The sequence below is a fragment of the Montipora capricornis genome, chromosome 12, assembly GCF_036669925.1.
Source record: "Montipora capricornis isolate CH-2021 chromosome 12, ASM3666992v2, whole genome shotgun sequence".
Taxonomy (NCBI): Eukaryota; Metazoa; Cnidaria; class Anthozoa; order Scleractinia; family Acroporidae; genus Montipora; species Montipora capricornis.
Window position 1 is genome coordinate 41,758,445 of NC_090894.1, and position 16,196 is coordinate 41,774,640.

At 40.2% G+C, this 16,196-nt stretch overlaps 2 protein-coding genes across 5 annotated transcripts; both read left to right on the forward strand.

Moving 5' to 3' along the window:
- The first annotated feature begins 1,679 nt into the window (after positions 1 to 1,679).
- LOC138027169 (uncharacterized) lies at positions 1,680 to 6,173 on the forward strand. 4 transcript variants are annotated; one of them, XM_068874699.1, is made up of 5 exons: positions 1,683 to 1,819; positions 2,892 to 2,966; positions 4,449 to 4,516; positions 5,054 to 5,128; positions 5,367 to 6,173. In XM_068874699.1, exons 2-5 carry the CDS (start codon positions 2,951 to 2,953, stop codon positions 6,057 to 6,059), a joined length of 852 nt encoding a protein of 283 aa, XP_068730800.1. In that variant the 5' UTR covers positions 1,683 to 1,819; positions 2,892 to 2,950; the 3' UTR covers positions 6,060 to 6,173. The 4 variants fall into 4 exon arrangements, with proteins under 4 accessions (XP_068730799.1, XP_068730802.1, XP_068730800.1 ...); XM_068874698.1 differs by lacking the exon at positions 4,449 to 4,516 and having other exon boundaries at positions 1,680 to 1,819; XM_068874701.1 differs by lacking the exons at positions 2,892 to 2,966; positions 4,449 to 4,516 and having other exon boundaries at positions 1,680 to 1,819.
- Positions 6,174 to 13,616: 7,443 nt separating this feature from the next.
- Positions 13,617 to 14,546, forward strand: LOC138025901 (uncharacterized). The gene has a single exon (XM_068873045.1). It carries the CDS (start codon positions 13,617 to 13,619, stop codon positions 14,544 to 14,546), a length of 930 nt encoding a protein of 309 aa, XP_068729146.1.
- The last annotated feature ends 1,650 nt before the right edge of the window (positions 14,547 to 16,196 follow it).

Here is a 16,196-nt window from a genome sequence, read left to right on the forward strand (position 1 = left end):
GTCACGAATTGAACGAAATATCACGCAACAAAATCAAATCATCTCATACTTAATTTGGGCAGAAAAATTGCCATGAAATCAGTCTCCAAAGATAAAAGAAAAATTCCTCACACAATATTGCGGTAGTTCAATCCGTATACTAGAACTGCAAATTTGGAAGCCATCTTAGAGCCCGTCAAGACAGGAGGTCCGAGAAGTTGTAACGTGGCATCAAAATAAAGCCCTCGAAAATCGAGCTTAAAGGGAATCTACACTGCCTTAACAAATGTTCCCTAAAATGTTCCATGTGTACTTATTAATAAAATAATAAATAGTAATTCTATAGTGCGCAACTCCAATAAATTGTCTGTGGCGCTTATAAACAGGGAACTCATTCATTAAGTTGGAGTAACTTCCTAGTCTTACGAACTAGACGAGCAGCAGAATTTTGAACAGTTTGTAGCTTCAAGTAAAGCTATGATCCTCGAATTTTAGCAATTGCGTAGAGACGTCTGAAAAATTCAGGACTTCAGCGGAGTTTGAACCCGTGATCTCGCGGTTCCCGGTGCGAAGGTGCGATTTTAGCTAAGCAATGAGGAACTTAGGAAGACCATAAAGTAGAGAGTTACAAAAGCATGAACAACCATTTCAGTGGCTTCGCGAGTCAAATACTTTCTAATTCTCGAGATATTCCTAAGATGATCCAAGGAAGATTTGCAAACATCCGTAATATATATGTGATTGAAAAGATATAGTACCATTTATAAGCAGACTATCGATCGGTTATATAATCTAATGATTTGATATAAGTATTTCTTTTGCCAATATGTCAAAAGATGTCTTCATCATCTTCTTAAAATAATCCTTTAGTTAATACAGACGCTTTGGAAATTCGTAATTTGACAAAGAATGTATGGACTCATAAGCGATTTTGCCACCCAAGAATTTATCAGGTATTGATGGCTAATAACTCGCTCGTTATCGGCGAAGCCAAAGGCTTGGAAATTTAAATAAGTTTATCATTTTCTGTTGCCCTTTAAAGCCAATTTGTATAAAATAGCATGATGTCTTCTGTCACCAAATTCATAGATTCTCTTGTAGTTGAGGATGAAGTCACAGAGACAATTTGGGCGGTCGAGGTAATCCACTCCGAAGAATAATCAAACTAAGTTTAAAATCTAAGGGAAACCAAGAAAATCAAAGCATTTAATAATTTCTTCTTAACAAAGGAAATAAATAATTCAAGAAAGAAAAGTACGCAGGAACGGCTCTCCAGTTATAGAGTACCGTATCTACCGAAATTCAACGAAGCTGAACAAATCGTTACGCTTTATGCTTTTGATTTCAATAATTTCGCGAAAGTGATGGCATTAATATAGCATTTTTCGTTTATTTTATCCAACACAGAACGAAGCCGTTAGATTTTCTCGCGATCGGCTGCCATAAAAAACAAAATCTCACTCATCTCGAATGGAGGCTTTGAAGTGAACCTGGCTCAAGCACTCAATTGTATTTAATTCATTTATTATTATCTATTCAATCCCTGCCACATCGACATTCTTTCTTCCCTTTGTAAGACATGTTCCTTGGGACAGATTTTCATGTTTTTTCCCTGATTACCATACCTTCCTACACGTAGTATACTTATAAAAAGCTAATTCAGAATTAACCTGATTATTACTCTTTGGGAAGGTTTGGAGCCAGTTGCAACAGCCAAGAAGTTAATATCGCGTTATAAACTCCCTAAAGCGGGGATTTTCGAGTTTGCGGCTAACGAACATTTGATATGGGATTTAAGAACACCGCGGTTCTTTTTGCGGCAATCATTTCTCTTGTATACGTAAGTGCCTTTTTGTCAAGTATTAACTCTTTCGTCTCATAAATCTTTTTTTTTTTTTGTAATGTTGAAAAAGATCTCACCGCCGCTGAAAAAAAGCAAGCGAGTATTATAACAGGCACAAGAGATAATAATCTCTTCCAGGTACTATGTCCGTCGTACAAGTGAGCAAGTGTAAATTATCTGGTCAAATACTGAGATTGATAAAGTATTTTTTGGTTTTCAACTCAAACACATAGACTTCATCATGGCCAATGCAAAAGCCTTTTTGTTCAATATTTTCACGTTCTAATCTTTTTATATCTAGCCAGTCTCCGAATCGATATATCGGTTGTGGAAGCGTAATTGGATCTCAGATATCATCATTATTACTTCCATTTTTTCCCGAGTCATTCATTGTTCATTATTGAAAAGTTGTTTGATATTCATTTTTTCGTATTCATTATTCTTTAACGGAAACCTTAAAATTCTTTATTCCGAATTGTCGCAAGATAAATATCCTTCAGGGGCACCCAACGAGAATATAGTTCAAAACCACTTAAACATAGCATTGTTAAACGCATTTTGGTATTTAAACGGTAGATATAGGCATATTTTTATCCCCTAAAATGTTTTTATCTGTTGGGATTTCCTAGCTGAGAGTCTAGTGATCCGAAAATTATAGGGATCAAAACTTACCTTTTCGAAAATTTCAGCCAGAAAAAAGGCACCCGAAAATTCTAGGTGACCTTTTTAGGGTAAAAATCCGTTAAAAATGGGCAATTATACCATTTTTTAGTTGTTCGAAAATCCTAGGACAGGCAGGCAATCAAGAAATCTTAGAAGAAATGTTCCGAAAACTCTAGATCTCAAATCGTCTTCCGAACAGATATTTTCCGAAAAATTGACGTTGGGTGCACCTGATCCTTATTCCTTTTCTTTTATTCATTATTTCGCTTCCACCCCCAAAAGAAAGTTGCGCGATTTAGTCAGTCAAACTATCAAGCTGTTTGTCAGACATTAAACCTAAGATCTTAAAATTGTCAATACTACTTGTAATGATTGTCTTTGAAGGTTTGATTTTTATCATTTTAAGAGTCTTCGGGCTGCCTCGGGAGATGACGACAACAGGACTAAACACGTTCTTACACTGGGATGCAATGTAATTACGGTAAGTAAAAACAAATAGATTCTCTAACTCTAAAAGATTAATTTGGATACCGATGTTTAACCTGAACTGAGAAAATCAAAAATGAGTGATTTTTTATCAGTAAGAACTTCCTTTCAATCCATTGCTCCTCACTTTGAGATGAAATCCCTCTCGATGCAAACTCCTCGGAAACCGCGCCATCTTGTTGTACTAGTTAACTTGCATGCTAAATCAAAGTTTGATTTCTACGTATTTGAAGGGGGCCGATTGTTGCAAGGCACCCAAGACCAAGCCAGATGTCGTCCGTCCCACCTCCTGCTTGGATTACCTTATAAAAGGAGCCTCAAAATGTGGCATCTACCGACTTTATGAACAAATCGTTATGCATTATGCTTTTGATTTCAGTAATTTCCCGAAAGTGATGGCATTAATAGAGCATTTTTCGTTTACTTTGTCGAACACAGAAGTGACGACGCCGTTAGATTTTATCGTGATCGGCTGCCAGAGGAAAAAATTCTCACTCATCTCGAAGTGAACCTGGCCCAAGCGCTCAATTTTCACGTGACGTCATCATTTTCTAAAATCCAAAACTAAAGAGCCACGAAAGTTTTTATCCTCATCAGGCATAAGAGGCGGTAAATTTGTATCCATTTGCAATTTTAAAGCTCAATAGCGTGCTTCGTTTGGAAACCAGAGCATTTTGAATTTCTGAGTTATAGCGGTGCGTGACACGAGGCGACGATCGAGTTTATTGAGAAATATATATTTATCTCATGGTTTTGAGCCTTTTTAGAATTTAAAGCATTAGGAAAAGTGCTTAGGTAAATAGCTGTCTGTTCAGTACAGATGATCACTCGCCTAGATAGCCAAAGTAAGTAACAGATGTTGACACTATTTTCCCGCCGCCATATTGGTGCACCACAGATGTGCACCAACATGGCGTTTTCATACTGGGCTCTGTAAATTTCTGCGAAACATTTCGACGAATATCTGAAGTTTGGGGAAACGCACAGGCCTAAAACTTGGAGAAGTGTTTTCTTCATTTATCTTCTACAAAATCACGAATTTTTGACTTTTTCCACTGGATGGTTTTCGATTTATTTTTTTATTGCGTGACAGTGAAAACGATCTATCCCTGCCACACCGACACCCTTTCTTCGCTTTGTAAGACATGTTCCTTGGGATAAATTTTCATGTTTTCGCCCTAATTACCATACCTCCCTACACGTAGTATACTTATAAAAAGGTAAGTCAGAAGGAACATGATTATTACTCTTTGAGAAGGTTTGGAGCCAGTTGGAGTAGCCAAGAAGTTTATATCACGTTATAAACTCCCTAAAGGGATTTTCGAGTTTGCGGGCTAACGAACATTTGATATGGGATTTAAGAACACCGCGGTTCTTTTTGCGGCAATCATTTCTCTTGTATACGTAAGTGCCTTTTTGTCAAGTATTAACTCTTTCGTCTCATAAATCTTTTTTTTTTCTTGTAATGTTGAAAAAGATCTCACCGCCGCTGAAAAAAGGCAAGCGAGTACTATAACAGGCACAAGAGATTATAATCTCTTCCAGGTACTATGTCCGTCGTACAAGTGAGCAAGTGTAAATTATCTGGTCAAATACTGAGATTGATAAAGTATTTTTTGGTTTTCAACTCAAACACATAGACTTCATCATGGCCAATGCAAAAGCCTTTTTGTTCAATATTTTCACGTTCTAATCTTTTTATATCTAGCCAGTCTCCGAATCGATATATCGGTTGTGGAAGCGAAATAATTGGATCTCAGATATCATCATTATTACTTCCATTTTTTCCCGAGTCATTCGTTGTTCATTATTGAAAAGTTGTTTGATATTCATTTTTTCGTATTCGTTATTCTTTAAAGGAAACCTTAAAATTCTTTATTCCGAATTGTCGCACGATAAATATCCTTCAGATCCTTATTCCTTTTCTTTTATTCATTATTTCGCTTCCACCCCCAAAAGAAAATTGCGCGATTTAGTCAGTCAAACTATCAAACTGTTTGTCAGACATTAAACCTAAGATCTTAAAATTGTCAAAACTACTTGTAATGATTGTCTTTGAAGGTTTGATTTTTATTTTTTTAGAGTCTTGGGGCTGCCTCGGGCGATGACGACAACAGGACTAAACACGTTCTTACACTGGGATGCAATGTAATTACGGTAAGTAAAAACAAATAGATTCTCTAACTCTAAAAGATTAATTTGGATACCGATGTTTACCCTGAACTGAGAAAATCAAAAATGAGTGATTTTTTTTATCAGTAAGAACTTCCTTTCAATCCATTGCTCGTCACTTTGAGATGAAATCCCTCTCGATGCAAACTCTTCGGAAACCCCGCCATCTTGTTGTACTAGTTAACTTGCATGCTAAATCAAAGTTTGATTTCTACGTATTAAGGGGGCCGATTGTTGCAAGGCACCCAAGACCAAGCCAGATGTCGTCCGTCCCACCTCCTGCTTGGATTACCTTATAAAAGGAGCCTCAAAATGTGACATCTACCGACTTTATGACAACGCAGGAAACAGCTTCCCAGCTTACTGTGACCTGAAGTCCGAACCTGGTACAGCATGGACCTTGGTCATGTCTTGGAGTACTCAATATCGCTCATTGCCCGCCTTGCAGCGGACGCCATTCAAGATCAACGCTCCAGTGAACGAGAATAGCCACAACTGGAATCAATACCGCCTTAGTTTGACACGAATGAGATCCATGCAGAGTCACTCCACTCACTGGCGAGCAACATGCAGTTACCCAACTCACGGCGTGGATTTCACCGATTACGTTCGCGGAACGTTTAAAGACCTCAATATCATCGATTACAGTGGGAATAACTTATGCAAGAGAGTGGAATACATCAACATCCGGGGACACACTGGAATCCTGAAAACGGTTCCATTCTGGCAGGGGTCAAAGGCTGGAGAAGAATTTCTACATACCGACAGTGGTGCTACCACCTGCGAATTTAAGGCGAATTCTGGTTCAGTCTACTCCGAAGACAACTTCGGGTTGTACCGTTACATAAACCACAAATTCCGCTGCACACGTGACAACAATTCCAGCACCCAGTGGTGGTTTGGAGCTCATCTCTAATCTTCAGCTCGTTTCAATATAAAAGGAACATCAAACTCCCCAACTCAGCTTAATTTAGGGAATAAAATACTGTAAACAGAACATAAGGAACTTCAAAAACGGAGAGAAAAAGTAATAAAAGGGATTAAAAATAATTTAAATCGCGTGGGTTCTTTAACACGGCTAACCGACGCGAGCAACACCGGCTGAAGAAATCGATTTTTGCTTTGATGATGGTCCCGACTGAAAACATTCCTATATGCACGAGGAACATTTAAAAGAAAATAATATAAAAGATGGGTCATTCAAATCACTCAAAATTCATAGCTCTTCTATGTTCTATATAGTCATTCTCAAGCTTAAACCATGCTCTCAGATGTGAGATTAGATCGTTTTTGGATGAATGACCATAATACAAATTATTCAGAAATTCGCAGAGAAGACTTTGACGTTTAGTGGCTCGGAGTTGGTTGAGCATCAAGCTTTCGTGCGGGAGATCGTAGGTTCAAAACCCCTGTCGGACCAACACTAAGGGCTTTAAATTAACTGTGGAGAGCTGCTTCCTCAGTTGTAATTTCTTGTGAAGCGGAGTGACAGTAGCTGCTTTCCATGATCTTGGTATTTCACCACAGCGGATTGATAAATTAAAGATGTGGGTAAGTGGAGCGGCTAGAACATTGGAATCAACTGTAAGTATGCGCGAGTGAATGTCCTTGAGGCCAGAAGATTTGCTGGCACACAACGATGACAATTCTTTCCGAACAAAGCTAACTGGTATGTCTTCAAAAAAAAATTCTGGGGTATCTCGTGGTGTCAAAATCAGACGATCACAATAAGAGCTTACATTCAATGTGGGAAGAAGGCTTTTAAGACGACTACCCACTGACTTAAATTAGCAATATCCAAACTGCCCGTAAAGGTTTTATCATCAAGCGAAATTTCTTGCACTGCAACCTTGCTTTTCTTAGGTATGAGCTTTCTAATGGAAGACCATAGTTAGGAGGCATCCTGGGCTTGAGTTTTAAGCAGGTTATTGAAGTAATCTCGTTTAGCTAATTCAATCTGCCGAGTGACAGAATTACGCAACTGTTTGTAACTGGTCCAATCTAGAGCTAATTTGAACTTACAAGCTTTGTGTTTCATTTTGTCACGTTCCTTCATCATAGATCTAATCTGGTCAGACATCCATCCAGGTTGTGACCCGTGTACCCGCAGAGTTCTCAGAGGAGCGTGTTTTAAACACAGGCTCCCCAAACTGAAAATGCGTGGTGTATGCGACAGCTTGTGTATATAGAGAATTGTATGGGAAAATCACCGATCGTAAAAAAATTGTGTAAATAACTATCTCATTTGAAATAAAGTTTTCCTACCTCAAAGGTGTGACGAACTTGTCTCTTGTGCCGAGTTTAGAGCCATTCTGACGCCGTTTAGTGAAGTTATCCGGAAACCGTTACTAAAATAATAGGAAGGCCGACCACTCCATCCATCGCTGGCCCGACCTCACTCCACAAATCGTTTACTCCTCAACAGTCCCGAATCGCAATAAAAACAACAGTTCCATAAAGCCCAATAAATTTCACTGCAAATACGTGTGTTTCGGTGGCCGAAAGACTCGTGAAGAACGAAAACTTTGCCTTAAAATTCACCTCTTCGGCTTTCCTCAGAGGCTTGTGACCGGGCAGTCAACAACGGCCGCTCGCAAGCTGGTTTCACCCTCAACTCTGATTGGAGGGTCGTGTTGCCAGCGCGCGGTCAAATTCAAATGGACCAATCAGAGTTGAGAGTGAAACCAGCTTGCGAGCGGCCGTTGTTGACTGCCCGGTCATAAGCCTCTGAGGAAAGCCGAAGAGGTGAATTTTAAAGCAAAGTTTTCGTTCTTCACGAGTCTTTCGGCCACCGAAACACACGTATTTGGAGTGAAATTTATTGGGCTTTATGGAACTGTTGTTTTTATTGCGATTCGGGACTTTTCCAGTTGAGGAGAAAACGATTTGTGGAGTGAGGTCGGGCCAGCGATGGATGGAGTGGTCGGCCTTCCTATTATTTTAGTAACGGTTTCCGGATAACTTTACTAAACGGCGTCAGAATGGCTCTAAATTCGGCACAAGAGGCAAGTTCGTCAGACATTTGAGGTAGGAAAACTTTATTTCAAATGAGATAGTTATTTACTCAATTCTTTTACGATCGGTGATTTTCCCATACAATTCTCTATATACACAAGCTGTCGCATACACCACTTATTTTCAGCTTGGGGAGCCTGTGGTTTTAAACAGACATCCCTTAGAAAAGTCTCCATACCAAACCAGGCATCATCAGGAGAGTCAAAAAGATATATCGTGTCCCAAGGTTGGCTTTCCGGATCGGTAATACAGGCAGATTGATCAAAACCTTTGAAACTATGAACTTTGATCACCTTCGGCTTAGGTCGGGGACGTTTGGTTGGCAATACAAAAGAAAAATTCTTTTCGCAAAATTTGCGTAATAATAAAGTTTAGTTCCCAAAGGAGAGACAGGTTATTGTTCTTGCCATCCAATATGGACGCCGTGACGTCACATGAACCAGCGATGTGGTAAAGAAAATGTATGAAAAATGCGCGGTTAGATGAGCACACTACTCACTCTCTTCGTCGTAGTTATGCTACACGATTGTATGATGGTGTCCTAGAACAACTTATCGAAGAAACTACTGGTAATCGATCTTCCGATGGGGTCAGAACATATGAATGTACCTCATCAACACTTAAAGGGGAAACAAGCAAAATTTTGCCGGGAGTCTCTTTCAAAAAAGACTGTAATTGATGTAGAGGAAAAGGACGATTTCAAACGGTCCTGAGCAAAATTACATGCACTGCTGCATAAGTAAGGGATAAAGGAGCAACGCTGGAGAAATGCGTAGTAATCATTCAGTTGTTGTAAGCACTAATTGCACGAAAAGCGTTATTTCGTATAAATGAACTTCTGACTAGAATACTTCTTAATCAATACAATAAACAGTGCTCCATTCTCACCGTCACCTTGATTCCGTTTATTCTCAGTGTTTGAAAGTTTTAGTTGCACTGAGTCGAACTTCGAAACAAATTAAAAAAATTGAATTGAAATAAATGAGAGTTAGACCGAAACGGTGCTGTTGAAAAAGATCTAAATTATCAGGGATAGTGCTCTGTACACACATTAAACTTGCTGAAACAGGACAACTGCAATTATTTTAATATTGCAGCCTGTTTGATTTAGCGCCTTTAGAATGTATTACCCCTGATAATTTCCCTGCTGACAAAAAGAACCGCCCCCATTTTCCCGAGACAGTTGTTTTAGCATCTTAAAGACTGCAATCGTTGATTTAATGCAGAGAGAGAACAATAGGATTTCATGAGGATCAGTAATTATATAAATTACAGTGGACAACGCCACCTTTCTTTTCTAGAGGGTCGTGGTCTTTAACTTGCGATAACTTTGATCTTACATAGACATTGGGCTATGATTGTCCTGGCTTAATGTCTCATTAACGTCAACTTAACTATCCATGTTTACTTCAGGATTTGGATAAGAGGTTTGGGGGGACTCTTTTCATCTTTTCAGTTGCCACTAGACATGAGAGATTCCACCTTTCGCGTTTTCGGCACACGGTAAAGATCGGGCTGAAACTTGTGGATTGCCCTTGTAATCAATATCTCAATCACCAGTTCTCTCACGGGAACACAACCCAACAAGATTGACCTGCTCCCGAGCGAGTGGCTTCATAGCTCAGTTGGTAGAGCTTGCACCGGTATCGCGGAGGTCATTGGGCAAGCCCTGTTGAAGCCTCTTACATTTTTCCTGGTGTCTCTGTGACACAATTTCCCAAATTGTCCAGATAAGTGCGAGGGATCACGTATCCATTTCGTCTATAACCCTCACTTCAAATCATTCACCACATTTATTAATTAACAGTGTGATAGAAATATAGACATTTTAACACGTACAACGAAAAAAGCAAGGTGACACAAACACCAACCCAGTGTGGCCAACACCGGTGTGACCATGGACAGCTGTTTCGGCCTTGCTGGGCCTCATCAGCATGGCGTAGCTAACATACCAGGCGGATGCTGTCCATGACTGCTAATTGACCGGGTGAAATGGTTGTGTGCATGCGTGGTGTGCTGGCCACCGGGTTGGTGTTTGCGTCACCTTGCTTTTCTCGTTGTATTTTAACACGCGCCTGAAAAGTAACCTATTTACTCTGGAGTCTGACATTTACACTTAGTCGCCACCATTCCTCTTTTTCCCAAGCTAGTTGTCTCTTTTGTGAACGAGAAGATTTATGGGAGACGATTGTTAGCCTCTACACCGCACAGTAACGCCTCCAGGCATCTTGTTTTCTTTCGAAGTGTGCCCTGATGTTCATGGCATGAATAATGAAGATGAAAGGTGGAAATTTGATGACGAAAAAGATGAGCTCAAGCTTCAAATAAAATGTATAATTCTGTTCGTATGATTGTGTTTAGCTTCGATTCTTTGCTTTCCAAACCCCAAGTAGTTCACAAGGTCGACAGTACCAACAATTAAATGGTTATTTATTCGGTCTGTGTCTCTACCCACCCTCTGAAGAACCGGAGCCGACCAGAAAAGTGTTACGTCTCCTAAGTTCAGTTCACAGGTTTCTGTCTCAGTTTATCTCTATAAATCTGGGAAATTGCGAAATTTGAGTTGTTTGAGGTTTGGAGTCGTCATTTTTTTCGTAGCTTTGAGAGAAACTTTTAAGAAACAAAATACTTCCAAAACATACCGAACCAAGAACCAACTGCTTAGCAAAATTGCTCGGTGTGATTTTAACGGTTCGTAAACATTTTGCGGAATGCCTGTTTCCATACCATTAATTCGTAAAGATCGTTTACCGAAACGGTTAGTTTCCCGAACCGTCGAGAGTAGCACTAAATTTTGATTAACCCGGCTGTAGTCCAATTTTGACCAAGAAGATGACACACGTCTTTTTACGTGATGACGTAACTGTTAGGTTCGCAAACTGTGGTTTTACATGTGCATGCAGCCATCTTGATATTTGTGTGGAGTGCGAATCTACGGAATCTGATGTAATCTTCGGGAGCGCTAAGCCTATCGGAGTTGTAATCTTAGGAGAACCGAGTCTACGAAGCGAAAACTTATGGTTTTTCAGGTACTCGATGCAGATATCTCGCCCATGTAACTGAAGACGAAATCGAAGGTGAGATTTAACGATCAGACTTGTTCAAAGAAAACGTGAGGCTCGCCATTGCAAATATTGATGATGCACTGTCAATCCCTGAGGGTTTTTGGCAACCGAACGTGTCAGGAAGCATGTTTTCAGATGGAGATAACAACGTGCGAACGGTGTACGTAATGGCAATTGGCGGTAATGGCGTAATGGCGTAATGGCGGTAATGGCGTAATTCGTTTGCATGTACCCGAACAAACCTCAAGTGAGGCTACCAAAGTTGGAATTGAAGAAGTTTGATGGTGATCAAAGTAAGTTGACTTCTTTCTGGGATACGTTTGAAGCCTCGATACATAATAACTTAAGTCTTTCTTCCATCGATAAATTCAACTACTTGATGTCGCTACTTGAACAGTCACAGCGGCTGAGGCAGCCTCGGGGTTGACACTGCCGAAAGCATCAAATTATGATGAAGGAGTAGCAATTTTGAAGGTTAGACTTGGAAACAAACAGCAGATAATTAATCGCCACATGGAGATATTGCTGAGTCTTGACTGTGTAACATCCCAACATAACAGTAAGGGTTTAAGACAGCTCTTCGACACTGTGGAATCCAATGTAAGACTGAAGTTTAATGGCCCTGGGCGTTACCCATGAATCCTAAGGCAGTTTATTGACATCCATTTTGATGAACAAATGACAGCTAGACCGTCTGCTTGCAATCTTTAAGAGAGAATTACTGAGAGGCAAGAGAAAGAGCTGAGCAGCCAGAGAAACCAAAGTCCAAACCTCCCCTTCCAAGCCAAATAGAAAGGGTTATGGGAGAGCACACACCCTCCTCAGTGGTAGTGGCACAAGCTAAGTAATCCTACCTGCACTTATTGCACAGGGAAACACCCGTCAAGGGACTGCAGCACAGTTACTGTAATTGATGTTCTAGTTCGTAAGGAACTGTTTGAGAAGTGTGGAAGATGTTTTGTGTGCCGTCTTAAAGGATAATATGTCAGTCGTAACTGTCCCTCCAAGTGTCATAATTGTGGTGGGAGACCCCCAGTCAGTATCTGTCTTGCTAATGTAAGCTGTGCACCTCTGATCTACCCAGCAACATCGGTACCAGTCTCAAGGCAGCAACGTTTAGCAGCACAACCAGAGAACAATAATATTGTTTGTTACTCAAATTCTGCCACGCCAGTGTTTTTCCAAACCGCTCAATCTATTGTATTGTGTGCAATCCTCATCAGCCTCACTGAAAGGCCAAGGCTAGAATTATCCTGGACAGTGGAAGTCAATGCACACGTTTGACTGATAAACTCAAGGATACCATTCATTTGTCAACAATAGAAAAGAAACGTATCTCAATCAAAACATATGGATCCACAACTGAAAGGGTAGAGCAAGTGAGTGTTGCAGAACTGGGAATAGACCTGAAGGAGGAACCTGATCTGTTGTTGTAAGCTTTTCCCTTACCATTGATCTGCCAACCATTGAAAGGCCAGCCTGTTTCAGTAACAAGTAGTGAAGGACAACATGTACAGCTGCTTTTCCGGATTTAGACTTGCTAATTACTGTAACAAAGAGGACGTTCTTGAGGTTGACATTTTGATTGAGTCAGACTACTACTGGAGCTTAGTAACTTGGGCCACACCATCCGAGGAGTGCAAGGTAGAGCGGAAGAAGATCTGGGACCTGGAGTCTCTGGGTGTTAGAGAGGATTTTGAAGTCGGCCTCAAAAAGTTTTGTCGTCTTTTAAACCTTTAACAGAAGCTGCCATTTGTAAACTTATTCAGTCATCTGCAAAGCTAGAAGTCCTGCGCCTTGGATGCAATGCCTACTCCGCTAGTCGTCTCGTGTCTTGACGTTCTTCTTTCCGTCATAACAACGATTGTTAACTCTTCCCTTCTCCATGGCCACTTCCCCTCTAACTGGAAGGAAGCAATTGTGACTCCTATTCTGACGAACCTTAGCCTGACATCTGAGTTCTCCAACCTTAGACCTATTTGTACTTTCAGTTTATCTCAAAATTGACTGAACGCGCCGTCTTTGATCAGCTACAAACTCACATGTTGGACCACGCTTTATATCCCTTACTACAATCTGCCGACAGAAAATCGCACAGCACTGAGACAGCACTAACAAAATTTCAGAATGACATCTTAATGAACGTGGACTGTCAGCAAGTAACTCTACTTGTGTAACTCGATCTCAGTGCCGCGTTCGACACTATAGACTATCAAGTACTATTAAATCGCCTTAGGTTGAGTTTTGGGATACGTGGATATGCGTTAGAGTGGATCGCGTCGTATCTTTCTGACAGGACACAACCTGTTTCCTTTGAAAATAACTTCTCTCAGAGTCGTTATTTGTCCTGTGGTGTACCCCAAGGATCATGCCTTGGTCCGCTGTCATTCACAATGTATGCAAGCAAGCTCTTTGATATCATCAAAGGTCATCTTCCTCGGACACACGCCTATGCAGATAGCACTCAATTGTATTTATCATTTAAGCCTGACACTACCTCTTCTCAAAGCGACGCAGTGGACGCTATAGAACGCTGTATTATCGCCATCAGATGTTGGATGATTAAAGACAAGCTCAAAGTAAATGACAGTAAGACGGAATTCATACTAATTGGAACGAGACAACAGCTCGCTAAAGTTGACATCAAGGGGTTGGTCGTTGGTGACGCTACTATCAGTCCTGGGACTGCCGTTAAAAACCTTGGATCGCGGTTTGATGAAAACATGAACATGGACTGTCATATAAACAAGATGTGTAAGACCTTGTCATTTCACCTGTATAACATCAGTCGCATCAGAAAGTATTTATGTAAAGACTCCACACGAACACTTGTTCATGCATTCATCACCGCACGTATTGATTATTGCAATGGTCTGCTGTACGGTCTACCAGCCGCACAACTCAACAAGTTGCAACGTATTCAGAACAGTGCTGTCCGACTTGTTTGTTCCCTTCCTCGGTTTTGTCATATATCTCCTACTTTGTTTTCCTTGCATTGGTTACCTGTCTGTTTTAGAATTGAATTTAAATTACTTATTTTAGCGTTCAAGGTTATCCATGGGCTGGCACCTCAGTACATTACGGATCTAATTAACGTCAAGCAACAATTCGGACGTATGATGTTACGATCTCAGTCTGAACTACAATTATTGCCACCCAGGACCATAACTAAAACGTTAGGTGGTAGATCATTTATGGCATCTACTCCTAAACTTTGGAACAGATTGCCATCTAATATAAGAGCAGTAAATGACCTTAATTGTTTTAAAACACTTCTTAAAACACATCTCTTTAGACAGGCATTGTCATGTTTGCTTTTATAGTTCGTTTTAGTTAGTCAAATTGTATATTCATAGCCGTTTATTGTTGGTTTTCATATTTTATTTTGCTTAGTCTTATTGTGTAGCGCATTAGATCATATCCACATGTATTTTGCGCTATATAAGTAAAAAAATTATTATTATTATTAGTGACAAGGCTGAACCTCTAGTCATCATTCAGAGACTTGCACGCGTAGTATTTGGTGTATCATCTAGTCCATTTTCGGTTGAATGGTACTATCAAACACCACATAAATCTACATAAAGCAGTATAAACAGTGTGATTCTGCCTTCACACGCAAATTTCTTGAACGTATTTACGTTGATGATTTGACCTCTGGGAACAGTGATGTGGATAGTACCTTTGAGTTATATGTGAAATCAAAACTGAGACTGAGTGATGCTGGGATCAATCTGAGAAAGTTTGTGACCAATTCACAGGAGCTGCGAACGTGAATTGAGAACAATGGAAGACTGGCTTGGAAGGAGAAGATTCTCAGGTTGCCAGGAATGCTAACAGTGACCAGGTTGTTGTTGAAGCAGATGTAAATGAGAAAATGTGGAAATATTTAGAATTGAAAAAGCCACAAAGCAAAGTAAAAATGAAGCGCTCGTGAAGTGGAAAGGTTATCCTGATAAATTTAATTCATGGCGTAAAATAAGTCAATTTGGATGAATTATTAATCACTTTCAAACACCTGTCTTTAAAAATAGTGTCTGATGCAACAGACTGATGATGTCACTTTATTTGTTATTGGTAATTAGTCATAAAATGTTTACTCAAACATTTCTACAAGTTGTGGAAAAATCTGTGTAATTTTAAGTGGCATTGTTTGCTGGTTAATCACCCCTGGCTTTGTTTCTGACAACTATTTCCTTAGGAAAAGAGCGAAAAGAAAAATGCAATATTTTTTTTGTGCAGGTATCAACTGGAAAAGAAAAATGTGAATGAGAAATTTACTATTTAACTTTCGAGTCTCAATTGTAAAAATTTATAGGTTTTTGTTATGAGAACTATTAAATTCGCTTAAAGTGATCAGTGAAAGTGCTTCACGGCTTTGGAATGCTTTCTTTCTTTATGTGACACTGCTTGAAATAATTTCTGGTTATGTGCCAGGGCCCTTTGTTTACATACTACTGGAGAACTAGACAAAAGGCGTAGAAAACGCAGTTCTGACCCAGCAAGGCAGGTTCGCAGGCCATCAGGCGCACAAAAGTTTGCCTTCGCCCGCCAAAAGCCTCTGTGAAGCCCCCAAAATGGTGTAAAGAATGGGTTCTAGCACCACCTTAAGATACCGCGTTGACATGCCAACGTTTGAGTTAAACGCCTCAGCTGAATTGCGACGAATAGTTTGGCAAACGCACACACACACACACCAACTTCACCCCAAGAGAATCATGCAATAAATGGACAAAGTCTTCAGTAGCTGAGCCAACGTGCAATGGTGAAAGAGTAACTAAGTCGTTAGAGCCTAGCTGAAGAATGACTTTGTCGGGGCGGAAAGAATGGACAACGAGGGGGTCAAACTTTAACATCTCTTCCACCGTTCTACCCCACACGCCATGGCAATGTACTTGCACAGGTACGGAATGTTGAAGGCCGAAATCAAAATCTGTGGGGTGGCCAACAACGAAATGCTTTATAATTAAGCG

Excerpts from the sequence above, each read along its gene's own strand:
- LOC138027169 (XM_068874698.1), top strand. The coding sequence starts at position 1,766 with ATGGGATTTAAGAACACCGCGGTTCTTTTTGCGGCAATCATTTCTCTT. Across the intron at positions 2,967-5,053 it reads TGGGATGCAATGTAATTACG|AGTCTTGGGGCTGCCTCGGG; the intron begins GTAAGTAAAAAC and ends TTATTTTTTTAG. Across the intron at positions 5,129-5,366 it reads TGGGATGCAATGTAATTACG|GGGGCCGATTGTTGCAAGGC; the intron begins GTAAGTAAAAAC and ends CTACGTATTAAG.
- LOC138025901 (XM_068873045.1), top strand. The coding sequence starts at position 13,617 with ATGTATGCAAGCAAGCTCTTTGATATCATCAAAGGTCATCTTCCTCGG.